At 38.6% G+C, this 16,283-nt stretch overlaps 1 protein-coding gene across 1 annotated transcript in view; it reads right to left on the minus strand.

Annotated features, from left to right (window-relative positions):
- The window catches only part of LOC143029968 (uncharacterized), a 50,910-nt gene that overhangs the window by 17,498 nt on the left and 17,129 nt on the right, over window positions 1-16,283 (minus strand). The window contains exon 5 of the mRNA XM_076193180.1: window positions 8,817-9,083. Coding sequence (XP_076049295.1) covers window positions 8,817-9,083 — 267 coding nt within the window. The remainder of the gene's footprint in view (window positions 1-8,816; window positions 9,084-16,283) is intronic.

The following is a 16,283-nucleotide window of genomic DNA, read 5'->3' on the forward strand; positions in this document are numbered from 1 at the left end:
AATACTGTGGCCTTACACGCACACACACACACACCCAACTCCCCGCCCACGAAAGTTGGAGCAACAACCCGCAGCGCAGCGATACTGAAATTATTTCAGCCCCGAGCGGGATTTGAACCCAGACCGCCGTAGTGACAAGCGAGAACTCTAACCACTGCGCCACATGTGTGTGTGTGTGTGTGTGTGTGTGTGTGTGTGTGTGTGTGTGTGTGTGTGTGTGATTCATAATGGTCTTGGATCACGTGTTAAACTCGTGATCGACAGTTATTAACCTCCCGGATGAGAGCTCAGAGCTCGTATGACCGATCTCTGGGTAATACTGTGGCCTTACACGCACACACACACACACAACTCCCCGCCCACGAAAGTTGGAGCAACAACCCGCAGCGCAGCGATACTGAAATTATTTCAGCCCTGAGCGGGATTTGAACCCGGACCGCCGTAGTGGCAGGCGAGAACTGTAACCACTGCGCCACGTGTGTGTGTGTGTGTGTGTGTGTGTGTGTGTGTGTGTGTGTTTGTATGTGAATATGGACCCGTTTTACAGGAAGCGATGTGAGTATACCAAACTCAAGTGAACTTTTCTTGGCCATTTCGATGTAAAAGTTATATAAAGTTTATCGACAAATTCCTTTTGGGGATTCCAGAGTTTGGGTAACTTAGCCCCGAAGACCACTGGCTGTTCCTAATGGAGTCCACTGCGAAGCAGAAGCTTCAATCTGCATAGTAGACTAGAATACCAATCAAACGCTCTCAGTGCCATATCGTAGTCTGTAATTAGAATTGCAACTCCTTCAGCCTGGCACAGAATGTCATGGAGACGCTTTCCGTAAGATTTGTTTTATTTCATTTATGTTTATTTATTTTTCATTCAGTTTTTTGGGGGGCTCATTTGTGAGATACTGTGGTTCAGATCTTATCGTTCATTTAATGCTATTTGGGGAATAATCTTGATAAAAAGATCTTCCAAAACTCAAACTCTATGGTTCCTAACCCCTTCCTGATTATTGATATATAATAAAAATTCTATGTTCAATTAGATAGCATTTGATGATGCAGAGTCAATTTCTGCTACTTTGAAGAAATTCACTTCTGTCCTATTACCCATTACATTCTGTGTAAAATAGGTCTTTTTTGTAACTACAAGTAGACATGTCCTTTTTTTTTAGCTTTGAGATATGGGACTGCACTAAGGATATAATTTGGTCTGAAATTATATTAAAGTGATACAACCTATCAATCTCAAGTTTTTATATATGAGAAGTTGACGCGTTCATTCGCATAAATCTATCCGTAGCAGAATTCTATATCTAAATGCATGTAATAAGCTTCCAGTTGAAAAAAACACTAAATTGTGTAATAGAATACGACGAACGAAGAAACGATGAATAACATGTAATATTGCGCAATATTAATTATTTTGAAAATGGTATCAAGACAATTTTTCACTGGAAGCGAATGAATGAAAATTGAGTGTAATGTATAATTCATCATTCTTCATGGGATGACAATTCTCGATTAACTTTTTGCACATTCACCAGCAAAGACCATTCTTGCTGTAGCTGCGTCCCAGTAGATACCGTATTGAACTCATGAGCAGGTGGTCGTGAGTCAGGGGTCTTGGTACCCGCTGCGGGCTTGTTGCTATGGTTTCCGACAGCCCTAGATAGGCGGAGAAACGACCCAACGTCGGCAAAAAAATAAAATGAAATAAAATAAAATAAAATAGAATAAAATAGGTAACGGCTTACGCAACTGACAGGGATTTGCGTGGATGTAGGATGGTGAGATTACTTTTTTTTTTTTTTTTTTTTCTTAAGTCAATTACTACTTCTGGAGGGAAGCTCGCTACTTGCGGCGAAGGTCGATGGGGGTGGCGGCTCGAACCCTGCCACCGGCGAAGTTGAACCAAGGGCATGGTCCATTAAATCCCACGCTACAAAGCCCTCTGTGAGGGGCACCATTCTAGAATTCCGTTGAGACGAGTTTGTGACGTTAAACCATATCAACTACTTCTGGAGCATAAGTCGAGGCGCGTTACCAGACTACGCATTATGTATTTTGACCGTGTGATGTAATCCAGTGGCGAACAGAGGAAGAGTCATCTCACCCTTATTGCTCTTTGAACGAAATGGTCCTCTTAGTGTGATCTCTTCCTCAGTACTCGCAACAGACGAATAGCCTCCACCTTCAAAATACTGTTGTAAGTTCACATTTACAAACTATGTAGAGCCTCCTCTTCCGACTTCCTTATCATCACTGTCAAGGTACCAATCTGGTTATTTCTGGTGAAACCTACAAAACTGCCGTCCCAGTCAGCACTAAAGAGAATGTAAAATTCACCGTATCCTTGACAATTGTCATTCCCGGTCCATTCCTTTCCTTCCACCATATAATTTCCTCTCAGCTTTGATCATCTGATAGGAATGAACCTGAGACTGATTATAATTTATCTTATATTATTTGTTTTTGTTTTGTCATCTTTTGTCTGTCTGATTTGCATTTATTATTAGTTATATGTCAATTTATTATTATTTACTATTTACCTGTTTGTTTATTATTTAACTATACCAATGCATTTATTTATGTATTTTATTTGTTATTTACATTATTATAGTTTTTATTTATCATTCTATTATTAATATGATTTTTTTTTCGCATCCGACCTAGATATGGATCAAAAGGTCTCCTGTCGGTATGCTCCGCCTTTGTAATCCTTTGAGGTCCTAAGGGGACCAGAGGGGTAAGGACGCCTGTGTCTAAGCCTCAAGCAAGCACCCTTCTCGTAGTTCGAAACTAAAACTCGGTGGAAATCAGAATGCCGACTCCCTCGCCACCAAATGGATTCAAAATTTATTTTATTTTTTATTATCTATATTATTTTATCTTATATATTTATTTGTTTATTTATTTATCATTACTAAAAAAAATTCGCATCCGACCTAGTTATGGACCAAAAGGTCTCCTGTCGGCATCCTTCGTCTTTATAATCCTCGATTACGGCAGATGGGACTTGGTATGAGTTCTAGGGGTTCAAAGAGAAGTATCTTTTTATCTAAATTGTTTGCAGAAATAAAGCTTTAAAGAATCCGATAAAATAGCCCAATTATTTTCATACATCTTACACCCGAATTACCCTAACACACAAAAAGAAAGAAAAAAAAAAAGAAAAGAAATATATACATATATATATATATATATATATATATATATATATATATATATATATATATAATGAAAATAATAATTATAATGACACTAATAAAAATAATAATAATAGTAATAATAATAGTAATAATAATGATATTAATAATAATAATAATGATAATAATAACAATGATAATGTTAATAATAATAATAATGATAATAATAATAATAATAATAATTGATAATAATGATAATAATAATAATGATGATGATGATGATAATAACAATAACAACAACAACAACAACAATAATAATAAAAAATCCTATAGAAATACATGTCATACCATACTATATTGCTTATCAGTGACAGCACGGTTGTATTTATTCTACTTCCAACAGTAATATTTCACGAATTTAGATCCCAGAAGTAACGAGTTTTCAGCTTAATCGGGTTCTCCTCTTTAAGAGCCTGATAATTAATAGCTTATTACTAATAGAAAAATGCTAATCGTATGTAATCTTATAACCTTACTCGTGCTCTGCCAAAATAGACCCTCTTAAACATGGATCCAGCTAATGAAAAATATATTTTTCATGCCCACGTCATTTAATCTTTTACTCTTCTTCTTCCTTGCCCCTCTCTCCTTCCTTCTCCTTAATCTTCTCACTCTTATTTTTTTTTCTTCCTTGTCTTTCTCTTCTTCTACATATTCTTTTTTCTCTTCTACATATTCTTCTTCTTTTTCTTCTTCTTCTTCTTTTTCTTCTTCTTCTTCTTTTTTACCTTTGCCTTGTTTGTCTGTTGTTGTTTTTTTATCCTATTGAAGCAGAAGTTTCAATACATGATTAGCCCTGTGAGTTCATTACTGAAATTTTATTTTCATAACCAAAGATTATTTATGTAACTCAGCATATCTTCGGATAATGCGTAAATTCTTGACAAATCAAGCAACACTTATTATTCATTCCATAGTGATAACGTTGTTCTTTGATTGTAAAAACGAAAAGTTCACGCAGTCTCGACAATGTATTTTATTTTTTACTTCATAAAGTTTAATCGAATACCAAATGTTTCGAAACTAAAGATAAGTTAGTTCTTCTTAGGGCAACTGTGAGAGAAACTTGTGTCCAATTAAATTTTGAAATTCGTTTTGTCATTTTTCGTAAAAAAAAATCTTACATAAAGTTAGGTGGGCCTTTTTTTTATATAATTATAGAGAATATGCATTTGAAAAAGAAAACTTTGTATTATTCATTCACCCCATCGCACGTATCGGGTCATTCGTCGTAATGGATGGAATCCAAACATATTCGCCTCAACGATTCATATCTTCCAACAATCTTAGTCAGTCTGTTTATGCTGCTGCGTTGTTTCTCTCTCTCTCGCATTCTCTCTCTCTCTCTCTACGACCATTTAACGGAAATATTTGATAAGTCGGTAGACATTGGTTGTGTGCCTATTGCTTGGGGGCAGGCAAACGCTGTTCCTGTTATAAAAAAGGTAGATAAATCGTTTTTATGCAACTACAGGTCAATCAGTTTGACGTCGGTTATAGGTAAAATACTTGAATCAATAATAACTAATAGAATCAGAGGTCACATCGAGAGACATAATTTGATTCGTAACTCACAGCATGGACTCTCCAAGGGTAAGTCATGTATAACTAATATTCTATCTTTTTACAATAGCGTCTTCAAGGCGTCAGGTAACAATGACAGTTACGATATTATTTATCTCGAATTTAGCAAAGCGTTCGACAAGGTGCCCATCAGAGACTAGTAAATAAAGTCAAACCCCATGGCATAGGAGGAAAAATGTTTGAATGGATAAGAGCTTGGATCAGTGACAGAAAAAAGCGGGTCACCATAAACGGTGTCAAAAACAAATGGAGGAGGGCTTCTAGGCACTTCCATACGGTGACGCCTACGTAGGCGGCATGAGGAGCAAGTGGGTACTTGATGATGCCGACGTCGCCATCTTGATTATATTTATTGTAGTCGTACCTACGTAATTTTCATTCTCTCTAAACTGGCTTCATCAATTTTCTATGGTTATCAAAATACACGGGTGAAAGAGAACGAACGATTGAGCACTGACTATTTTCTATAATGCGATTATTATGACGCAGCATCGCACGTCGGGCAGCTAATGTTGCCAGACGTGCGATGTGCCCCGGAGTGAAGAGGCTAGTGGAGTTCCCCAGGGCTCTGTTTTGGGTCCCTTATTGTTCATAAATATACAAATGACTTGGACAATGTAATTAATAGTAATGTTAGTAAGTTTGCGGACGACACCAACATAGGACGCCTTATTAGGTCATGAGAAGAAGTCGAGATTCTGCAGGAAGATCTTAACAAATTGATCACATGGTCGGTGAAATGGCAAATGAACTTCAATATCTCAAAATGCAGCATGTGCAATGTAGGTTTACACAACCCAGAGAGCAGGTTTAGCTTAGATAAAAGAAAAAAAAAATAGAGAAAACTGAGTACGAGAGAGACTTAGGAGTTCTAGTGAGTCCTGACCCTAAATCCAGGAAACAATGTATTAGCGCCTGGAATGGAGTTTACAGAGCATTAGGTTTCATTGCTAAGGTCGTTACGAATAAGATTGCAGAGGTAGTTATCAAACTCTAACTATGCGGTACAATTTTGGTCTCCGTCCCATTCCACTAGCATTAGTACAGAGGAGAATGACCAAAATGATACATGGGCTTAGAAATTTACTTTACGAGGACAGGCTAAGACACTTTAATTTACACTCTCTGGAAAGACGTAGAGTGCGGGGTGGTCTAATCGATGTGTTCAAATGGATCAAAGGCTTTATCAAATGTGATGTAAGCAAGGTCATCATATTAAGACAACAGGGCAGGACTCGTAGTAATGGATTTAAATTGGACAAATTTAGAAAATGTTAGACAGTTTTATGGATGGGGATGACAGGTGGTAATGGACATGGAACTGCCTAGTGCAAACCTCCTTCATTCTTATGTTCTTATGTTCTCTCTCTCTCTCTCTCTTTCTCTCTCTCTCTCTCTCTCTCTCTCTCTCTCTCTCTCTCTCTCTCTCTCTCTCTCTCTCTTTCTCTCTCTCTCTCTCTCTCTCTCTCGCTCTTTGTCTGTTAGTCTGTGTGTCTGTCTGTCTTAATGCGTTTATCTATGCATCATTTGGCGTTCATTACCGCTAATGTCGTAGCTGTAAATTGTCCTTTCTCGAGTCTTTCATTAATGAATGTTTATGGACATAGATAGTCATGAAAAATAAAAATGGAGTCTCTCTTTCTCCTTTCACTTTAATTATACATGAATATAGTCCATTTATTTGTTCCGAGCTTACAGTCAAGTACTAAAACCTGTTTGGTTCTCCTAATTCAATATTATTGTCACTCAAGAATTTTATTTATTCATTTGTTTATTTATTTATTCATTTATGTAATTGTTTGATGTATCATCTATTTATTTAGTTATTGTTTGCTAATTCATTTGTTTGTTTATTTGTTCATTTGTTTATTTATCTATTAATTCATTCATTCGCATATTTACCTATTTATTTATTCATTTACTTATCCATTATCTATGTCATTAATTATTTATTTAACAAATACATTTGATTTCACTATACAACATCTCCTCAAATGAATTACCATTAAGGCGATCTGAGTAACCATTCATATCAACTAGAAAATTCAGGCAATCTATAACTAAGTTAGCTTGACCTTGTTCACACGCTTGTCAAGGGAAAAAAAGGCTTTTTTGTTTATTTGTTTTGTAGTAAATTCCTACTCCTGAATACACACAAGCCTGGATCAAAAGCTACGCCTCTTTTCTGTAGGTTAAATGGCTGGTTGGTTCTTACGTGTACTAATCAACTGGTAAGTTCCCGTAAAGGGGTCGTGGGATAGGGTTCACAGAGTCCTGTGCATTTCTGTTACATCACGAGGGAAAGTAAGTCTAACTGGCACTTGTGTGTGTGTGTGTGTGTGTGTGTGTGTGTGTGTGTGTGTGTGTGTGTGTGTGTGTGTGTGTGTTTGTCTTTTATCAATCCGTTTCTGTTCTTACAGATTTTTGTATATATATATATATATATATATATATATATATATATATATATATATATATATATATATACACAATTTTTTTTTTTTTTCGAGGAAAGATTGCATACGCGCTTTACAAGTCCCTCATCATCTCTTTTTCCGAGTGAGAAACCTTTTGGTTTCTTGCAGAACTTCCGACTTTCACACAAAGAAAATGTCCAGAAAGAGCTTCCGTTATTACTAAAAGCAAGCAGTTCCTGTCATGTTTAACCCACATCAAACTGTCAACCTACCACACCAGCTGGTCAGTATACGGTACGCAGTGATCAATATATGGCACACGCAACTCTACAGGAATAGTTGGATGTCTGGATCATCAAGGCTTCTTTCTTTGGGTCACTTTGGATATCTTAGGTCAAAGTATGAAACTATATTTGTGACCTGAGATTAGTTATTACAGTGACTGGCTTATACCTACCGCATAACAAAGACCAACGGAGATTACCTGCGAGACGGACGTCGACAAGGAACATCTCACCGTCGTCCGACTTCTAATTCCTTCAAGTTGCAACCCCAAGGGGTTGGTACTCGGTCTCTACAACTATATTTCCTCCATTTTTTTCATATAAGGAATAATGACAACTGGCAACTGCCTCCCTCCTCCTCCTCCTTCTCCTTCTCTTCCTCCTCCTCCTCCACCTCTTCCTCTTCTTCCTTCTCCTCCTCTTCTTCCTTCTCCTCCTCTTCCTTCTCCTCTTCTTCCTCCTCTTCATCTTCTTCCTCCTCTTCCTGCTCCGCTTCCTCTTCCTCCTCTTCTTCCTCCTCCTCTTCCTCCACTTCCTCCTCCTCCTCGTCTTCCTCATCCTCATCCTCCTCTTCCTCTTCTTTCTCCATTTTCTCTTCTTTCTCCTCCTCCTCCACTTCCTCCTCTTCTTTTCCTCCTCCTGCTCCTTATTCTACCCTCACTCCTCCTCTTTCGTCTCCTCTTTTCTTCCTCATTCCGATCTTCTGCATACTCCGTCTCGTTTTCCTCCTCTTCTTCCTTCTCCTCTTCCTCTTCCTTCCCCCATCATCTTTCTCCTCCTCTTCCTCTTCCTCCTCCACCTTCTCCTCCTCCTCCCCTTCCTCCTCTTCCTTCTCCATTTTCTCTTCTTTCTTCTCCTCTTCCTCCTACTCCTTTTCCTCGCCCTCCACCTTCTCCTCCTTCTTCACCATCTCCTCCACCTCCACCATCTCCTTCTCTTCCTCCTCCTCCACCTCTTCCTCTTCTTTCTCCTCCATCCCCTAATCTTCCACCTCTTTATCCTTATCCTCCTCCTCTTCCTCCTCCTCCACCTCTTCCTCTTCTTCCTCCTCTTCCTCCGCCTCCTCCTGCAAAGTGTCTTCCTGGAGAGAGGTATAAGAAACCCCAGTGACCATTGCCGGATGTTCTGGGGCTGCGGGTTTCCAGCCAGTGAAACTTGAGACAAGAGTCATAATGATCGCTTTCGTTTCACAACGTCATGCCACAACAGTACATTGGTTCATCCAAAACCTCAATGTTACATTAAGTATGTATGTATGTGTGTATATGTATGTATGAAAGTGTGTATGTATGCATAATTGTATTCTATAGGTATTTCAAAAGACTTACCTGGAGCTGCTTTCGATGAGCAGTTGGTGACCTTCTTCAGCTTTGGAATCTTGCTGCAGAGTCTTGACGTCATGTCTCGTTGCAGAGCGCATGGCGGAGTTCAAGTCGTTCAAACTGGTGCCAATGCAGCGAAAATCTGATTTACGCTGTTCTCCGTGGGAATGCCAGCCGACCATGGACGTGTGTCCGGGCGTTTGAAGACGTTTTTCCTTCCCAATGAGTGTTGGTTTACTCCATCTCTCTTGTAGAATTAAATCTTCAATTTGTCTGAAATGCGCGAAAAAATGTTTCACATCGGAAAAGTGAAGTAAAAACGGAAATGTTAAAAAAAAAAAGATAGAAAATTATTTGGGCGTTTAATACCATAAGTGAGTTTTCTTACTGGACGATAAATTTGAGTTGACTTTGGCAGTGGTAACAGAGTTGCCAATTATCGATATATAGTTGCGTGTTATCAAGTCATGAGATGCATGATGAAAGACATAAAGTGTCTGGCCTAGATGAGATGTAATAAATTCTTATTGTCTAAAATCCACGAATTATTACTGATATTACTTAGGCATGAATATTATTAGACTGAAATTAAGATACTTGTATAAAGGAGAAAATGTAGACATTTTGAAATCATCTTATCGATCACCGCGAGGGAGAAGGTAATCACGACGCAGCAAAGGAAGAGAGTGAAATAACATTAGAATCCCGAAAAATATATATACATATATTGATTTCTACTCTTCAAAGCAAGAAGACGGAGACCTAATAATATTGATAAATTGGATATTATATTAACACTCTTAGATAGAGATTAAAAAAAAATATAGAAAACGAGTAATTGTACATATATCGGGAAATGAGATTTAAGACTAAATTATAGTCATCAATGAAAACGACGGGATGAAACTCCTTGAATTTGTGCAGAACTTTTTTTCACTTAATAATAAATGACGTGATTACGTAATAATGACTTAAGAACTGTAATCCAACCATTTGCGACCATTATGGATTATTATTTCTCCAGTTTGTTTAGCTAGTGTATACAATTATACAGTTAATGCAAGAGGTAACCATGGTCAACAATAATGAAGTAGATAATTAAAGATAATTCTATTAATGTAATTAGGTTCTGAAAAGTATTAGATATACTATATACCTCCTTTATCTCCTGTTAAAAGATTAAATAGACATGTCGACCCAGTTACAAAGGAGAAACGACAACCGTTAGCCTCAACGACGCTACATTTGAATCAGGATAAAGAAAACGAGGTTGGATTCAGTTGTCATCACGACCTTTCAACAAATTTCCTTTTTTTTGTCTTTGTTCTGTGTTTCTATATGACTATAGTATTTCTCCAGATCAACTGTTGCAATATGCAAGCAAATAAGAGCAGTTGAGAACACAGATTCAGTTTGGTGGAGAGTGAACAATATAGTGAGAGTGAGGAAATTAAAAGAGAGAGAGAGAGAGGAAGAGAGGGAGGGAAAAGGAGAAAGATTCGAGAGAGAGAATAAGGGTGAGGGGTGGATAAAAAGAAAGAGAGGATGGGAAGGGGGAAACGAGCGACTGATGGAAAGGGAGAGAGTGAAAGATACGACAAGACCGAAAGGTTCTATAGACACACACACACACACACACACACACACACACACACACACACACACACACACACACACACACACACACACAAACACACACACACACACACACACACACACACACAGGCATCCGGTACCAACCAATGTATACAAGTCGTCAATGGCAATGAACGTTTGAAATGCAGAATCTCATTACTCTCATTTCCAGAGTGGTAATTTGCGTGTCATTTGGTTTTGTGATTTTTTTGTGGGGGGGGGAGGAGGAAGAGGAGGAGGCGTAAGGAAGAAAATCCTTCGATACAAGTAACATTGAGCACAGACAATAATTTTATTTTGACGTTGTTCTAGAAGCTTGGAATGGAAATTGAAGACCCAAAGGCGTGCTGGGCTGGAATATATATAAATATATATATATATATATATATATATATATATATATATATATATATATATATATTATATATATATATATATACATATATATATACTGTATATATATATATATAATACATATAATGTATATATATATAATATATATATATATGTATATATATGTATATATATATATATATATATATATATATATATATATATATATATATATTAGTATAAATGGGCAGTAAGTTTTCTTGTAAACATGTTCGATTGAAGACCAGAAGATAGTGGATATTGAATTAACTCTGGTCTTCAATCGAACATATATATATATATATATACATATATATATATATAGTATATATATATATATATATATGTAAATGCATATATGTACATATACATATATACATTATATATATATATGTATATATATATATATATATATATGTGTGTGTGTGTGTGTGTGTGTGTGTGTGTGTGTGTGTGTGTGTGTGTGTGTGTGTGTGTGTGTGTGTGTGTGTGTGTGTGTGTGTGTGTGTGTGTGGTATGAAGTAAACACAGGGAGATTTATTACTGACATTTCGTCCTCACCAGGACTTCTTCGAAGTATATACAATCACAGAAATATCAACACCTTATGTATCTGCCACGTCCCTCCGCAATCGATTTCACTTCTCCCAGCCCTCCGTTCAGCTTCGCGAAGTAGGAAGTAGCTCACCGTTCTCGCTGATTTAATAAACCCATCCCGATGGATGTTACTTGGATGGAAAGCGATGTACTCTACTTCAGTGTATTTTTTTTTTTTTTTTGTAATTTGTTTTCTTTGTAATTTTTTCTTTCTTTTTTTTCTACTTTGTAATTTTTTTTTTTTTTTTTTTTTTTTTTTTTTTTTTTTTTTTTTTGAGCGTTTCTATTCCTTTCGAATCCGGTAAGAGGTCTTGACTGTCAACTTAGACGTTCGGTGAGCTCTGACATCATTTTTGTAATCACTTAATCGCTTTTTAATTCCTATGCTGGTTTCTCTGTAATAATTCATATGACAACTTCCCCACGATATTTTATCAATATCATTATTTCATTCTTTGTCGATTTTTTATTTATTTTATTTATTTGTTTATTTACTTATTCATTTAGTTGCAATATCTCTTGTTTTTTCCCCGTTCTGAGTGCGATTTTAATATCAACTTTGTTGATCAAATGTCCCATCTCACATCTTTGTTCCTTATGCATCGTTTTGCTATCTATAAATCCTTTTCCTTCCATCAGTGGTGCAATAGCCTTTCCGAATAAAAGAGTTTGACGAGTTTGTTATAATAAAGAAACACGAATTTAGACAACAAATTCAGAAGATTAAATGTGGTTGAACAGGACATCCAGTTCATAATGGACCACGAGGCAGAAAACAGATTGACCTTCCTTGATACAATAATATGCAGGAAAGAAAATAAGTCCGCATTCTTGGTCCACAGAAAAAATACCAACAAAGACGATATCATTCACTACTACTCAGCCCATAATGATAGCATAAAGAGTGGGGTAATCATAGGATTCTTTCTAGCAGCATACAGCATATGCATGAAACGAAGAGCTTCTCGAGAATGAGATAAGGTATGCTTTCGAAGTTTTCACCAAACTCTGTTATCCGATTGTCCGTGTTCACCACCGCAAAACGAATGCCTGGGTAAACCACATCGACAAATAACATGAAATGAGTGAGAGTGGGTATACGCCTTTTGACTTGGCTACCTCACTGTAATAGGGAAAAACCCTTGGTATATACAGTATATATATATAAATATATATATATATATATATGAATATATATATATATATATATATATATATATATATATATATATATATGTATATGTATATACATATATATATATATATATATATATATATATATATATATATATATACACGCAGAAAAATCACTAGGAAAATAACAGAAATGATAACGAGCGTATAGCGTTAGAAGTGGTCAAACGTCCAACGCGTTATTTGTTCATCTTAGGGATTTCAGCCATTGTATTAATTGGGATGAAGCTAAAGTAATTGTTAGGAGTAATTCTTATTTGAATAGAAATATCATAGAATCCAGTCTGATCAAGGATACATTTGTTAATAATTTAAATCTAAGTCATGGACTGTACAGATTGGATGAATTTATTATTAAGAAAATTGTAAACCAAACTCTCGGGACTCTGAGCCCATAGGTCACGGGGAGAGATCTACCCTACCCTCTGAGTATATATACTATTCTCTTTTTCTGTACTTGTACCTTGAAAATGTCTGAATAGACGAAAGCGCTCGGTCTCATTTCTGTTATTTTCCTAGTGGTTTTTCTGCATACTAGAATCACGCGTTCAAGTGATTTCTTCTGCATATATATATGTATATATATATATATATATATATATGTATATATATATATATATATATATATATATATATATATATATACACTAAATGTTCCCCAGTGCAGATATATATATATATATATATATATATATATATATATATATATATATATATATATATATATATACATACATAAGGACAAAACCCTTCCCTTCCTTGATGTCCTTGTCGAAAGGAAAGAGGACCATTACGCCACTTCTGTTTTCACAAAGAATACCAATGTTGGGCGGTGCCTAAATGCCAGGGGTGAGTGTCCAGACTCTTATAAGAGGTCTGTAGTTGGTGCTTGTGTTAGGCGTGCTTTCTCCCATTGCAGCACGTGGAAAGCTGTCCATACAGAACTTGAACGTGTTAGACAGGTGTTAACGAATAATGGCTTCTCTTGTAACACCATAGAAGATGTCATTAGAAAGAATATGGAAGAGTTTTACACCCGAGTCAAGACCACTACTGACAACGAGGAGAAAGCCCTAATGATTTACCATAAATTAGATTTTGGCACTGCTTACAGACAGGAAGCCAATACCCTTCGTAGGATTATCTCTAGAAGTGTTTCACCTCAGGAGCCCTACGAAAGGGTCTCACTGAAAGTCTTCAGCCGTCCCAACCTGATTGCCTCCCTTGTTATGAAAAGCAGCACCGTCCCCGAGTGTCCAAAGGAACTTAAAACCGGCGTAGTATATAAATTTAAATGTTATGAAGGGGCATGCAAGCCCCTCGATGTTAGCTACGTCGGCCGTACCCTCACCAAGGTAAAATATTTCTTTGTCGCGGCTCGTGCCGCTTAAATTCTTCTTATCGGCTTAAGAAACCTGCACAGCGAAGCTATAGCGATAATCCCATACCACACTCCTGGTCATATGGCCATTTCCCGAAGGTTGAGTGTGGTTTGAATTTTCCGCCAAAATCATCGGAAATTTAAAATTCCCGGCTCTGTGCAGGCATGCGCATTGTCGACCCCACCTCCCCCTCCCTATCCCCTCCCTTCTTACCCGGCTAGCTCGAGCCGGACGTCGCGTCACTTCAATGAGAAATGAAGGCTTCGCCTGTGGGAGGAGGGAGGGACCCTAAATCTGTGCAGGTTTCTTAAGCCGATAAGAAGAATTTAAGCGGCACGAGCCGCGACAAAGAAATATTATCGGCTGAAAGAAACCTGCACAGCGAAGCTATGCATGAGACGAGGACAGGTGGGAGGAGAGGTGAAGCCTGAATCAAACCGTTATTACGTGTGTCTTTCCTATGGGAGACTTATTCATTTTATCACTCAGTAGAGGGGAGACAGAAACGTCAAGTACCCACGCCAAAGAATGTGACATGCACAACATTGCACTGTTCACACAATGCGTAAATTATACGAAATTTGTATCCTGTTCAACGGTTCCTGGCCCCTCCCCACTCCTCGGTCGCCCTTTGCCCCCTCCACTTTTTTGAGATGAGAGGGGTGGAGCCGTTTCCATGGCGACACATGGGACAGGGGCGACCGAGTGGTAGAGACACCGTGTCCCCAAGGGAGTCGTCGATGTCCAGTCCCTAGGTCCCGCACCCGCTCCACAGAGTGGGTGCGGAGAAACTCCAGCGACCGGCGTAGGGCCCCCGACCGAAGCCAGGGACGCAACAACCTGTGGAGTGCTGAGGGTATCGGCCCGGGCAGGTCACGCGGGAGAAGCAGTATGCTCCTGTCGACCTCCCGTACCAGCCGTCGGCGCCCCAAGCGGCTCAGTGGAAGGGCCGGGGTCGCGAAGTTGAGCCCCCCCCCCCCCCCCCCGCCACCGAAGGAGGGAGGACGTGTGAGAGAAGCACGCTCTTTTGGCGCAGGGGAGCACCCGAAGGACGCTGACTGTGTCCCACTCAATCCCGAGCCAATAAAGTCTCTGTGTGGGAGCAAGGGCAGACCCGTCCCAGTCCGCCCCGAACTCCACGTCCGCCAACACACTCAGAGCCACTGAGATGTCGGCCGATGCACCCTCCCCGGTGGGCAAATGCATCAACTAGCCGTCTAGGAACATGAGTGTGGAGACGCTTGCTTCCGTCCAACGTACGCCTACCACTCTCACTAGTTTCGTGAAGATCCTCGGGGTAAGCGAGAAACCGAAAGGGAGTATGCGAGGCCAAGTTCGTTTCCGAGCGACCTCGTCCGTGGGCGTTAGTCAAGAGGCTTCGTCCTGGGTGAAGACGTTCCCTGAGCGTCTCCCACGAAGACGGGCCTGGACCCTCGGTATGTATCCAACTCACCCCAAGTCTTCCCGCGGGAAGTTCTCGAAGCCCGTGGCGAGCGTCTTCATCCAATAGTGTGCTATGGCAATTTGTGACGTCTCATCACCCACAAGCGGACTTCTATATGTTTAATACCTAGTGACATCATGTGATTATACTGTGACGTCACCGGATTGATCATGGCGCCATAGGATCGTCTCGTGACGTCACAGGGACACAAATTGACGTCATAGGACTACATGGTGACGTCAATTTATCACAATGACGTCATCTTATCATACCGTGACATCACTGAGTCACAGTGAGCGTTGAAATAAATTTTGACATGGTAAAATTCTGGACCATCATGACTGTAGATTAAATTAAGTTGAATAGGAAAAGTCATGTTCATTTCGACCTAAGTCACAGTGAGCGTCGAAATTAATTTTAATATGGTAAAATTCTCGACCATCATGACTGTAGATTAAATTAAGTTGAATAGGAAAAGTCATGTTCATGTTGACCTGAGTCACAGTGGGCGTTGAATTAGTTTAACATGGTAAAATTCTTGACCATCATGACTACAGATTAGCTTAAGTTGAATAGGAAAAGTCATGGTCATTTCGACCTAAGTCACAGTGAGCGTCGAAATTAATTTTAACATGGTAAAATTCTCGACCATCATGACTAGATTAAATTAAGTTGAATAGAAAAAGTCATGTTCATGTCGACCTGAGTCACAGTGGGCGTTGAATTAGTTTAACATGGTAAAATTCTTGACCATCATGACTACAGATTAGCTTAAGTTGAATAGGAAAAGTCATGGTCATTTCGACCTAAGTTACAGTGAGCGTCGAAATCAATTTTAACATGGTAAAA

This window comes from Oratosquilla oratoria, chromosome 11 (genome assembly GCF_046742065.1).
Source record: "Oratosquilla oratoria isolate Oo_2021 chromosome 11, ASM4674206v1, whole genome shotgun sequence".
In the NCBI taxonomy this organism is placed as follows: Eukaryota; Metazoa; Arthropoda; class Malacostraca; order Stomatopoda; family Squillidae; genus Oratosquilla; species Oratosquilla oratoria.